Source organism: Pimephales promelas, chromosome 18, assembly GCF_988280905.1.
Source record: "Pimephales promelas chromosome 18, fPimPro1.hap1.1, whole genome shotgun sequence".
NCBI classification, from domain to species: Eukaryota; Metazoa; Chordata; class Actinopteri; order Cypriniformes; family Leuciscidae; genus Pimephales; species Pimephales promelas.
Window position 1 is genome coordinate 31,631,557 of NC_142786.1, and position 14,100 is coordinate 31,645,656.

Sequence of the window (14,100 nt, forward strand, 5' to 3'; positions counted from 1 at the left end):
CTCTGGAAGGGTCTAGAGCCTCCATTTTTGCACTCAGGTCAAAGTTTCGCAGCCCTCTATCATAATCCAGAGTTTTGAGAAGATTGGAGAAACTTAATTTTTCGCCCAAAAATGAAAAAAAAACAAAAGGGGTAACACTGTCGTTTTTTTTTCGGGTCGAAATTTTGAATTTTGATATCTCAGCTCTGGAAGGGTCTAGAGCCTCCATTTTTGCACTCAGGTCAAAGTCTCGTGGCCCTCTATCATAATCCAGAGTTTTGAGAAGATTGGAGAAACTTAATTTTTCACCCGAAAATGAAAAAAAACGAAAGGGGTACCACTGTCGTTTTTTTTGGGGGGGGTCGAAATTTTGAGTTTCTCTGATCTTCTTGAAACCCTGGATTCTGATAGAGGCCCATGGGACTTACACCTGGATAGACATTGTGTTTGACCGATACAGAGAACATCAAGGGTGCTACCAGGACACGGCGCACAAAAGCGGCTCAACCAATCAGACGACTTGTTGAGGGTTGTGATGTGCACTGTGATGCAGCAAGAAATACACTTTTCTCCAAGACAGGTAAACAAGAAGCAATGCCAGCGACAAGTTCCATCTGCTGAGAGTACACTATCATGGATTGGAGAAATGCTCAATATGCTACACCTGAGCTTCCTTCACCCTTGGACATGGGATGGAAACATGGCGGGTCAGGACTACAGCCCATGTCACAATCCAATACCTGAAAGTTGCCTGGAAAGTACCTGTAAAAACAATACACAACACGCCAGCACAAATGCCGAAAATTAGGGCTGTTATGCACTGCAATATGTGCATGTCAGAGTGATGATGACCAATGTCCTTGATTAAATGTGGAGTTGTAGTCCTCAAGTATACCAAGGCAAGGGGTAACCAAAGAACTTCGAAAAGGACAAAACAAGCGTGCCGCACAAGCCCTCAAAAGTGAAGCCAAAACGTCTCGATCGCCCCCCTGTGACTGGTCCCAGTATAGCTCATAACCCCCGCCTCCCCATGTTATTCAATGGGACACGAGACCAACTAAACAATTAAATTACACTTCACATATCCTTTTTCCAAAGATAGTTTCTGTCATTTACTGTAGTTTCTATCACGTTGATGTAATTTCAAGTGTTCGTTTTTAAAATAAGTTTGTTTTTAGTTAGTTATGTGATGATAAAAACGGTGCTCTGACATCATGATTGACAGCTGTGATTGACAGGTTTTCTGAGCGAGGTAGTCACTGAAAGCACCAGCGGACTTTTTTTAATAATGTTGATTATGTGGTTAGTAGTTGTATTTACCTTATTTTAACGAGGTTCTGCAATCAGCAGACATCATTGGAGAAGAACAAAGCAGACAGAGGACACTTAATGAAAGTGCGGGGCGTGTGCTTGCGTTTGATTCAGCGCGAATGAGGGCGCGGCCTTGATTTCGCGGCTTTACTTCCTGCTCACGACTGTTTGAAGAAAGAAAAGGTGAGATTTTACATTCAAACTGGGACAAAATACAGCTAATATTAATCACATTGATGACAATTAAAAGATTAGAGGAATTACGAGGATTATTCAAAGAGGATGATCTGACTGAAAAGCCCATTGAGGTATCTAATCCTTAATCTTAGGATTAATTCAGTGCCGTGTTATGAGATTTTCACACAACCTCAAGACATGCAGCAGTGTAGCTGTGGGACCTGAAATGATTCAAACATGAAAACAAGTCAGTGCAAACCTCAATGTCACAAGAGTGTTTTCAGAAACTCATTCACTATAAATCGACATCGGTATTCCAGATGTAGTAGTTGAGGGTAAAGGCGAGTTCATCGCACTGAAAGACTAATTAAGTGTGTTTTATTGAGCGCTTTCAAGCAGGTGGATGAAACAAGATCATAGAGATAGGAGGTGTCCAGACTGATTTACTCCTATACAACACTACTGAAGCAATACTGCAAGCCTAATGAGCTTACAGATCATTTTACTTTAGGGAAATCCAGCAGAAACCAAGTGTATTCAGCATTAGTTTGTATTATTGATTTTCATTTAGTCCTAGTGAACAGATGTTTTTTAAACAGACAAAAATCAATTCAAAAAGTAAAAAAAAAAACACCCAGTTCGTTGTTGTTTTTTTTGGACTTTTATCCACAAAGGATTATGCTGTAAAATACGATTTTATTTAATTTAACATAACTTAAAATATGAAATAGGACAGAAGTTGCAATGTCATTTTACGGACATTTTTGTTATTCAGACTTAGTAAAAAAAAAAAAGTTAAAGCTAATAAGTTAAACAAACTAAGATAAGTACAACAACTTTATTATGTAATGTAAAATGCAAGATTATTGACCTTAGATCCATAAGTTATACAATTATTATTTCTACGTTTTTATGTTTGATGTTTGCATACTCTGTAAAAAAATATTGTTGGTTTAACTTAAAAAATTAAGTAACCTGGTTGCCTTAAATTTTTAAGTTGACAGAACTGAAAAAAGTGAGTTAATACAATGAAGGGGATTAATTTAATCATCAGAACTCAAAATAATAAGTTATCTGAACTAAATAAATTAAGTTGATTTCACAAAAGAAAAAAATGTTGTGATGACATCTTGAAAAATTTTTTTTACAGTTAAGTAGATAAAATTAAGTTAAAATAAGTTTTAAGTTCTCTTAACTTATTTTCTTTTACAGTATAAGTGATAACCTAGTTCATCAGTGCTACTGCATGATTGTTGCTATAACACAAAACACTGCATTCAACAACACACTCACAAAAACCTGAGAACACTGGTTTATAAAACAAATCTTTATTAAATGAAAAGCATTTTCTTTGTCAAGTACGAAATAGAATGTACAAATACTTTACATTGTTGAAAACATCAACACGATGAAAATGAAAGAAAATATCCGTCGAAAACGACACAGGTTCCATAACTGCACAAACCTCTGAGAAACATTTGAAACTGAGTTTTGAAAACTGAACACTGGACGCCTTAACGCCTACAGGTCCAGATCTGATCAGTGTGTACAGTGATGGTTCAGGGTGGCACGAGAGCCAACCAAACACCCGGTTTAACGCTAAGCCAAATCAAGACGATGATATCTGTACACAGTGACATCACGGAGTAAAAAGTGGCATTTCAATGTCATCTTAAAGGTCACAAGCATCAATTTGGAGGTAGTTACAGGAAGAGTTCACACAAACATTTACTCACACTCATGCCGTCCCAAAGTGTTATTTCCTGTCTTTTGTGAAACATCAGCTCAAGTGGAACAAAAAACATCCGTGTGGATCGTGACTTGTGATGTCAAGCTCCAAAAATGAACAAATGCATATGATACTTTAGTGTGAGTAACAAACTGATAATATTCCCCTCCACAAAGCTCTGAAATATTTGGTCTTGTGAGCAAACGTCTGCATCAAAAGCCTTAAATATTAAGTAAACGATGATTTTCTTGCATTTTCCTCATCTAAAGTGATCATATGCCTTCAGGAGACCTGAAATATGGATGCAACTTCTTGGACTATAACATTAATAGTCAAAAATAATAGTCGAAAATGACTTTTACCATCCACTTTCATTGCTTTAAAAACAAAAAAAAAAAAAAAAAAAACGGTTGCGCAGGCATTTGGATATCTCATTTTGTGTTTCTTGAAAAAAAAAAAATTGTAATGACATGAGGATGAGTAAATGATGACAAATTATAGCTATTTTTTGTGAACTATTTCTTTAATATGCAAACAATTGTAACAAGCCAATCATAAGCTGTAAATGGAAATTTTCTCTTGCGAATGTATTACAGATGAAGTCATTTTACAATTCCTATTGTCACTAGTTCCTCACACTTTCAAGCAGTTTTTTGGTAATAGTGGCTTTGGGCGTGGCTAAAGGTGCTGGTATTCTGGGATTGGTGCGGCACAGTGTCAATCACACACAGATGACGCACAAAACAAAAAGGAAACAGACAACACGGGACACATTTGGACTGCTGGTGAGGAACACAAACCCCTCCAAATGTCTTCTGAGAGGTCCATGAACAAAGGTCTCTTTGGCATTCGTCACCAATTAGTTGACATATTTCTTTTCATTTAAATTTATATAAAAATTTGTTTTGAATCGGGAACAAAATAAGTAAAACATCATCAGACACAGAAGCTCTACTTCCCACACCGCTACGTACTGTAAATTCACAATAAAACGACTTTGTGTTGAACTCGTCCTACTAAAACTCTATCTGTACATGTCTATCTACTTTGTAAACCCCTTTGTTTTATTCTCACACACACACACACTTACTTGCGCTGTATAACAGCGACACAAACACACGTTTTGTCTCAGGTACCTTATGAGAATAGAGTCAAGTTCAAAAGCATAGCCGATCAATCAGCTCACATGAAATCGTTTAGCTCCGCATCCAGCGCAGCGGCCATCTCGTCCGCCTCGGAGCTGCTGCCCTCCTCATTGGAATCTTTACTGGAGCCGCCACAGTCCTCATCATCATCATTATCATCTCTGGCCTCTTCCAGTTTTCTTTTGCAGCCCCTAAAGACACAAAATACAGAGGAGAAGATGTTAAGAATTTGAGAGAGAGAAATTGGTAATGCTTCCTTTTACAGTCCTGTTACCCATGTACATATTATGTACTTACTGTAGAAATTACAATTACTGGGTAATAACTAGGTACTACCCCTAACCCATGTACTTGCCTTATATTAGCCAGGTAAAAGGAAGTAAACGGCATTTGTACTTCCTGTAAAAGGAAGCGGCACCAGAGAATGTCTAATTGAAGAGAATTGGCACTGGCTGGTTACTTCGGGTTTCTGGACTGGCTGCAGTAACACGTCTCTGTCCATGTGGGGGCGCTCGCGGTCGAGTGCAGAATGAATGGGAGTCAATGGGGTTTCAACCCCAGAAATCCACTTTTCTCAGGATGTAATTTTATGTCATTCGACTTTTGGCCTATAATCTATATTAAACTTGCGGAATCAACAATAAAATCAATAAAATGTTGATTTAACGACAAGCAGGTGAAAGAGACACATTTAGCCGTTTAGCCCCATAGACTCCCATTCATTCTGCTCTCGCCCGTGATCACCCCCAGTGGAATTCTAATGGAACTGCAACCAAGATGATACACAACGGGGCTAATAGGAAGTGCCAAGGCTCTCCGGTACATGGGCTCTGGCGGTACCGAGAAATTCTCATTGGTCCGACTCCATAGTGGACTGGTTGCCAGGGTTATGTGTTGAGCGTGGTTGAGTCTAACTGGTTGCATGAATACTGCTCCTGAGTAGATGAATCATTTAAAACGTGATGGCCTATTGACCATGCAAAGAATTCATGTTTAATGCTAATTGTCAAAAATAGCCCATCAATCATTCCTCTGCCTGGAAGAATATCTCTCAGCAAGATTTTTTAAAGGACAAGTTCGGTATTTTACAATTAAAGCCCTGTTTTACGATAGTTTCTGATGAAATAGAATGGTTAAGATTGTTTTGAGCACATCAATGGTGAGTTTCACGTCTTTGTAAACTAACGTTTTATGAAGGATCGTTCCTGTGCACCTATGCTACCATTGTGAAGGTGTGGGGGGGCAACCACAGAAACTGAAAAATCTCGAGATAGCAGTGTCTGCCTAAAAAACAATCTTAACCGTTCTATTTCATCAGAAACAATCTTAAAACAGGGCTTTAATTGTAAAATACCGAACTTGTCCTGTAGCCCTCAATCGGGTCATGGGGTCTATATGACCCCAGTCGACTTTTACTTAATAAAAAACAAGGTTTCCTTCATCTCAGTGGAATAAGATTTTGTGACTTTTCATACATTATCTATCTATACACACACAAAAACTGGGCTTGATTCGGTTGTTCTGAAGGTATGTAAAAAAAATGTTTAGACTTCTGGTCTTCGGGGTCAATATGACCCCAAATTGAAATGAATGGGAAATGTGAAAAAAACTAAATATATTTTCTTCATGTGTCAAAAAAATAAAAAAAAATAAAAAATCCGGCATAAATCTGAAAATTTTTACACAGAAATGAAGCCCTAGTACTAGAGCATAAATGCAATGTATCATAAAAAAAATAATATTTCATATGCAAGCTAATGGTGTAGTTGCGGAATTGTGTGGTAAATGTGTACAAAAGTACTTTATATCTCCAAAAACACAGCATTAATGAATAGATGAGAAGTAAACAAAAAAAAATAAAAATATATATTTTTTGTGCAATTGCTCAATCAATAGTTGGGGTCGTATAGACCCCGAAGCCCAGAAGTGTAAACAGGAAACGAAGACCATTTGAAGGTTAAAAGAAATTAATGGTGTGTTTACATGACAACGACATGCTTAAAACGGACACGTTTGTCCTTTGACTTTTCCCGTGTACAGATGACACCATTGTCAAAACGACCACCATTAACACGGATCCGCAAAAATGACTAAAAACGCTGTATTCTGCTGCCAGGCCAGTAGATGGCGATCAACACGTGATACGCATTTACATGACATCATCGTTTTCAGAGATTAGTGTCTGTTGTTTACATGAGAATGGGTTTCAAAGTGCAAATTTTTCAAAACGGTCTCCAAGTTTGCGTTTTCAGGCACCCAAACCGCACAAATTTTTACGTTTTTAGTTGATAATGGTGTCAAGTAAACAGAAACTTTTATTCCGCATGGACACATTAAACTGATGAAAAGTGACATCAAAGACGTATAATGTTACAAAAGATTTCTGAAATGATGTGCTTTTCAACTACAGGTTTGGAAAGACTGAATGGATTTTCATTTCGTGTTGGAAACGTCAGCTTCACATGCATGAAAGCCATTCGTGTCGACACTGACATACACACACAACTACCTTGTAATCCAGTTTTGAAGAAGATATAATAATGCTCTGCCAGAGCTAAATAACCGATGGCTGTCATTATATCTGCTGATAGTACTGACAGCTGCTTTGATCCCTGGACAGTGTATGTCTCTCATTTAGTGTAATGATGAATCCACTACCACCTGCTGATAAAGAACCAGTCTGACTACATGAATATAACATAAAAGCAAAGAAAGGACAGAAAATGAAAAACATCAGAAAAGAAAGTCAACCTGACAATGGAACAGAGCATGTGTTTGATGTTATGGACCGAATATGGGGGAAAAGAAGCTCAGTATTGCGTTCACATAACCTAGCATAATTATAAGAAATGAAAGCAAGAAGTTTGTCTCAAAAAAGTTTTTAAAGCCTTTTGAGCATTGCAGCGTTATCATGCAAGTACACTGTGCATGTAAACAAACGGCAGACTTTAGTTTAACAGTGATTCATAGCAGCACACAAATTTGAGTCTTTCATCTTCGATCAAACCACAGAGCAAAGCACAATGCTGTTATTCAGACTGCCATTATTCCACAGTCCTTTTCTTTATGTGATATGGTGGGTAAATGTGAAATTGGCTACAACTCCAAGAATAAAGAAGAATATGAAGGTTATAAAAAAAAAAACTTGTGAAAACTGCACGGGGAGTTCATTAAGGTTATCATCATTAAAACAACAACAACAAAAAAACAATTATGAAAGCGAAAACTAGCCAACAAAATCATTCATTACATTAAAACAAAAAATGGGATTTCAAAACTACATAGAATTGGATATAAAAAAGGACTTGTTTGTCATATTTTCTATCAATGCTGGATTTTTACCACAAGGTTTTTAAATATAATACAAAGGAATTAAAATAAAAAATAAATAAATAAAAATGATGCCCGAGTAAATCTAAACTATAAACAAAATAAAACGGAAAATAAAAGAATCTAGTGAAATTATAATATCAATACATTGGTCTGTCTGAAAGAAAAATACTAGGGCTGTGAAACGATTAATCGCATCCAAAATAAAAGTTTGTATTTACATAATATATGTGGGTGCAATGTGTATAATTATTTTATATATATATATATAATACACACACATGCATGTATATTTAAGAAAAAAAATATTATTTATACATTAAATATTTATATATATATATATATATATATATATATATTTATATAAAATATATAAATCTGTACACAGTATATACATGAAAATACTTCTTAAATATATACAAGCATGTGTGTGTATTTATATATAATAATTATACACAGTGCACCCACATATATTATGTAAACACAAAATTTTATTTTGGATGCGATGAATCGCGATTAATGGTTTGACAGACCTAAAAAATACACATTACACATCACAGAATAAATCAAGTTTGAAATTATCCTCATCTAACACAAAACAAAAAGTAAACTGTCTGAAGCCAATGAATAATTTCACCTCTCACAAACACATATGGTTTGGTAGCAAAACCACAAAGTTTTACTGGTATTGGTGGTGACTACTGAACATGTTGAATAGCTGTATTCTTGATTTGTCTGGAGAGTTTTTTGACAACGCCTCAACTCTAACCCACCAACTGTCTGTGACCCCGCTGACTCAACACCCCACAAGTCTGAAAATAATATGCATGTTTTAGATGCCTCAAGAAAGACCATTGGGAATACTGCTGTCAGGCTGGAAAACCAGCAGGACAGATGGAAATAGACGCTAATGGCACGACGGCATAAAAAAATAAAGGAAGGAATATCTCTATTTTCAAAAAAGCTGTCTCACTCCCTCAGTCTTTCACTGTCTACACGAAACGGATTACATAAGCACAAAGGCTTATGGGGAGGATGTGACTGCAGAGCAAAGAGTTTGTTCCCTCTGAATGCACCTAAAAGATTTAAACAGGACAGACCTCGCACAGCCAAGAGAGAAAGAAACAACAACTATAGAAAACAGTGAAATTAATTCTTTCATCTGTGGAAGTCAAAATAGGATTTGTGGAAAACTGAAGGAAGGTAAGCAAACGATGGCAAGCCACTTTTAAAGCCACAAAAGAGGCATTCAATAAACCGTGGAGGTTTAATGATGTGCGTTCGATTAAACCCACATGGCTTCATTCGTTCTCATACAGCCACGTGTTAAGCACCAGGACGGGGTGTATTGACTGAAGATCGAGGGAGGGTAATTGATGGTCGTACATGCATGTAATGGTCAATAAGTGCCACATTTTGTCCAGATGCATCCTCAAGAATAATTGTGAAGATGAGGTCAGAACGGGCATGTGTGAATGAGGCATGAATGATCCCAATCACCATTCAGAAGATCATTTCAGACATAATGGATTTTATTTAAGACGGACCAGACCGCACACACACTCCGAGTACTGTGGCCCATCAATTACTTGGAAAAAGCGTCATAGCTTGAACCAAAAAAAATAGATCAGAGAGCTTTTGTGTCAACTAAGTACAGCGCAAATAAATAAATAAATAAAAAGAGTTTAAAAGCACACGAGCATCAACACTGCATCGCTGTTTTCCATCTGTGAGCACCCACCAAAATCAATGTTTGTAGCTTTTACTCTGTCTGTGTTCGGTTTGGGGTCATCTACACTATCGTTTAAAAGTTCAGGGTCAGTAAGATCTCTTTTGCTCACCAAAGCTGCATTTATTTGATTAAAAACACAGCAAAACAGCTATATTGTGACATTATTATAATTAAAAATAACTATTTTCTATTTGAATATATTTTAAAATGTAATTTAGTCCAATCTTCAGTGTCGGATGATCCTTCAGAAATCATTCTAATTGGCCAAGAAACATTTATTATTGTAATCATTTTTTTTTTATTTAGAAAAGGGACAGTGTACATTAATAAACATTCTTATAGCCCGAAGGCTAGTTTTCATTGGTAGTCCCTTTGCCAGATGTTATTAGGCTCTAAACTAGAAAAAAAAGAGTTAAACATTACAGCAATACAACAGTCATAAAACTAGTATACAAAAAGACAATATATATATATATATATATATATATATATATATATATATATACACGCACAATTAAACAAAAAATAGAAATTAAAAATATTTTAGTTAAATATGAATGAATAGGGCTATAATAAAATGAATAAAATTTTGAAAGATGTGCTTGCTACATTGTGTTTCACAGGATTCTTTGATGAATGGAAAGTTCAAAAGAACAGCATTTATTTGAAATATAAATATTTTGTAGCATTTTTGAAGCCACTTTTGATCAATGTATTGCATCCTCGCAGAACGTTTACAAAAGAAACTACAGATACAAATGGACCAAATATTGATTTTTACATTGATTGTTACAGCAACATCCTGTGTAAATAGGATATGTCAACACAGGACAATTTTTGTTCAACTATTTCATCTTATCCTCATTTGAGTCTGGATCACGCTCTTTAAACAGCAGGATGTCAGAAAGTGCTGTACGGTCTAAAGCACTGCAGAAAATAGTGGGACTCTCAGTCTTGTGGACTGACCTGCAATGCAATGCAGCAAAAGGACAGTCTGAATGTTTTAGGTAAGTTTAGTTTTTCAACAAGTAAAAGTTGGTCTGGAAGGGATTTGCATAATGGTTGTTTACGACACACTTTTGGAAATGCAATGTCACTTTAATTTATGGCTCTATCCCTCGCCATCACTCTCCCTCCTGTTATTCTGCTAGGAGGCTTCCTGAAGTGGATGTTAAGCGAGTATAATGACCAAAAAGGTTTTTTTTTTTTACTTAAATTTCTATGAATACATTACCGTTCAAAAGTTTGGGGTGAGTATGATTATTTGTTAAGAGAAATGTAGAAATGTTACTAAACAAAGGCTTCTGCTTTGACTTTATGCCTCCATGTCACCCCAATTACCTGCAAGCTTCTCCTTTTGTCTATATGGTAATTTCTCACGTGTTATGATGCAATCGTTAGCCTATTTTTACAAAAACGGTTTCTAGGAGGCCATAATACCTTTTGTCTTTTATACATTGTCGTTTCTTTAGAAATAATGGACAAATGGAGTCTTTGTTTAAAAAAATAATAATAATAATAATAATAATAATAAATTTAAAAAATCAATTAAAAAAATGTAATAAAATATAAAAAAAATAAAAATAAAAAAATAAAATAAAAATGGAGTCTTTGGATGCCTCAGATGTAAAGTTATTTGCTGTCAATGGAAGGCTAACAGCAGGTGATGGTCTGCTACAATGGCGGCCCCCGAGGTAGCTTCAGTTTCCAGCTGATGAATTACCCCCTTGGGTTTTTCCATGCGCAGGAAGATGAAACAATCTCAACTTTTCAGAATGCTGAAGCGCACCCCAGGTCATGTGACAAGAACCAACCAATCAGCTTTGCCCTAAAATTGAAAGCTCAGTGAACATGATGTGGAGAGCGCAGTTCATGGTTGCATAGCAACGACAGACTCCACGGGAGCGCAAGAGCTTTGGAAAAAGGAGACAGAGACTTCCACACATTTTTAGACGCAATATGTGAACGGGCCCCTTAGTCAGCATAAGAAACTTCTTTCAGAAACTTCTATAAAACACCAAAAAAAATCTACACAGCCCCAAACTTTTGAACTTTTGAAGATTTTACCACTAAAATTCACCTCACACAAAAACAGCTTTGCACTAAACAGCTAAGAGGGAAGAGACCCTGGAAAAACATATTGTCACACTTGACATGCTGCCAGCACTTATTAATTTAAGAAATTTAAAAAGAACAAGCTCATTATAAGCCAATTAAACTCTAGCCCTGAAAAAATTAAACACCCCTAATTAACACAAATGCTTATAAAGCCAAGTTTCTTGACTTTCTTGAGTTTATGTACAGTAGGACAAATAATTGTTCCAACATTACCCCAGTGTTAAAAGCAAAACGAAGATTAAACAAAACAACACATTGAAGAGTACTTTTCAATTAAAATTTGCTGTCAGATGACAACAGGTCAAAAAATCCTTTAGATTAGGCATCTTATATTGCCAGACAGAAATGTAAGTCATTGTTCTCTGTAAATTCGAAACAATATGAGGGTGAAAAAATGATGAAAGAATATTTTTTAAAGCTATCGGTTTAAAACAGCGTGGAATTTTGACACCGTTTTGTTCATATCGTGCTTCTAAAGAAACATTTGCAGAAATGTTCAGAAGTGCAGTACACAGAGAAACAACAGAGAAAGAGAGAGGCAGATATGAGAGGGAGGAAGTCCATGCACCTTCTCATCCATCATCTCAACAGCCGTTCACAGTGTTTAATCTATCACAGGTCTGTTCTGGGAGGACATAAAAAGAAGCTAGCCCTATTCAAAGATCATCCATTTACCCAGAAGCCCCCGGACATAGCGGCACTGACGCATCAATTACAGCATGCATTAGAAATGCAGCTACAGTAAGGGGAAAACTCACCATTTATCGACAATTACAAAGTAACTAAGGAGTGATTGCTGCGAAATTTCTAATTTATCTTTATTTAACCATTGGAATAAAATATGATTATGTATGTCCGCAAGGAACCTCACTAACACCTTCATTAAGCAGTCAACGGGCAACTTATTTCTGCCCCATTAACTTCATAAACGTGCCATTCATACCTGACTCTAGTGAAATCATCATTAGTGAGGAAACAAGGATCTTCCAAACAGATCCCATGGGACATTACAAATCCATATCCATATTAATCTACGTTCCCTTTGTCCATTGTTTGTTTCCATGGAGAACTGACCCAAGACAAGGGAAGCAGTAATTAAATTACTTTGGCAGTATATCATACTCTTATTCTCAAGAGACTTCTGATGGATCCATTAGGAGTGAAATAATGGGCTTCTTCTGTGTGTTATTGGACAGCCCATAATATTCACCGGCTGAGGAGATTGAATGTAAAAAAGCACCTACAGGTCTGTTGCCATGGCATTAAGTGGCGGCCTTACGCCTCAAAAATCCTCTGAAAGCGGTTGGAGGAACTATACAGTGTGCAGATGGGTGAAATCCATTAACAGAAATGTTCTAAAAGCACCTTCTTTAATTCAGATTTGACAACGAGAAGAACAACTTAACTGTATGACGTGATGAAAGGGATAGTGCATCAAAAAATGAAAACTGTAATCATGTCCAAAACTACTGTATGAACATTTATTCATCTTTGAAACACAATCGTCCCTCCTCTGAAAATCCATTCCACCAAAACTATAAATCTAATCCATATGAATCGAGTACGCCTTTTCTCAAGAGACCCTTGCGTTAAAACAGATTTTATTTAGGCTTTTATTCACAAATAAACATCGATCAATGTACAGAACATCAAATATGGTTGTGCGGTTTGTTTTCGTGTGGTAAGCAAGTATATTTTCACATTCATTTATGGTATTTGATGTGCTTGATCATTTTTTACTGTATTTGATATGGATATCTTTTACAATGACTTCATGAACTTGTTTCAGTTTTGGACTTTCAATAGAGGGACCGAAAACTCTCAGATTTCAATAAAATATCTTCAAGACGAACAAAAATCGCACAGTTGACAAAAAATGGCATTTTTTTGAGGTGAACTAACCCTTAAATGCCAACTAATTTTAGTTAAATTGATTTCTTTGTCAAATTACGTAAGGAACACAATTCTTTTAGATAAAAGATTTTTAAAAGGATTAGAAAACTGTGTTAAATTCAAGTATCCAAACTTTCGACCACTACACTAAGGCACAATTTAAAGGGGTGATGAACTGAGAAATCAAATTTTCCTTGAGCTTTTGACATCTAAGAGATCATCATATTATAAGAATATCCTGTACGTTTCAGAACTGGTTGAGTTCTTTCAAGATCACCATCCAAAGAGCAGCGTGGACATTCCACCTCCTTTTGACTCATGGAAAAAATAACAGCAAATGGACTTGCAAAGACGTGATGGTGAGTAGATGACAAAACATTAAATTTTGGGTGACCTACGGGACTCGCTCCTTATCTGGCTTTAAGAAAAAAGAAAGAAGCTTCACTTTAACTCCTCCCCATTAAAGCATACATTTGAAACACTTCAAAACAAAACACTCAAGAGCCAAGGTTACGTTTGGATTATTAAAAAAGGGACTTCATTCCCCAAAGCAAAATATCTAAAATAGTACTGCTGATCAAAATGTTAATTATCACGCTAACAGTCTGCTGCATATTCCATAGTGTTCCCCAAAAGTGCTCTGTTCAGATTAATAATTAATTAATGAAAGCTGATGATGAGCACTT

At 36.2% G+C, this 14,100-nt stretch overlaps 1 protein-coding gene across 1 annotated transcript in view; it reads right to left on the reverse strand.

The window, feature by feature from the left end:
• Nucleotides 1-2,779: 2,779 nt before the first annotated feature.
• ctdp1 (CTD phosphatase 1) overlaps nt 2,780-14,100 on the reverse strand; it is an 84,022-nt gene continuing 72,701 nt past the window's right edge. The window contains exon 13 of the mRNA XM_039680874.2: nt 2,780-4,532. Coding sequence (XP_039536808.2) covers nt 4,379-4,532 — 154 coding nt within the window. The 3' untranslated portion in view covers nt 2,780-4,378. The remainder of the gene's footprint in view (nt 4,533-14,100) is intronic.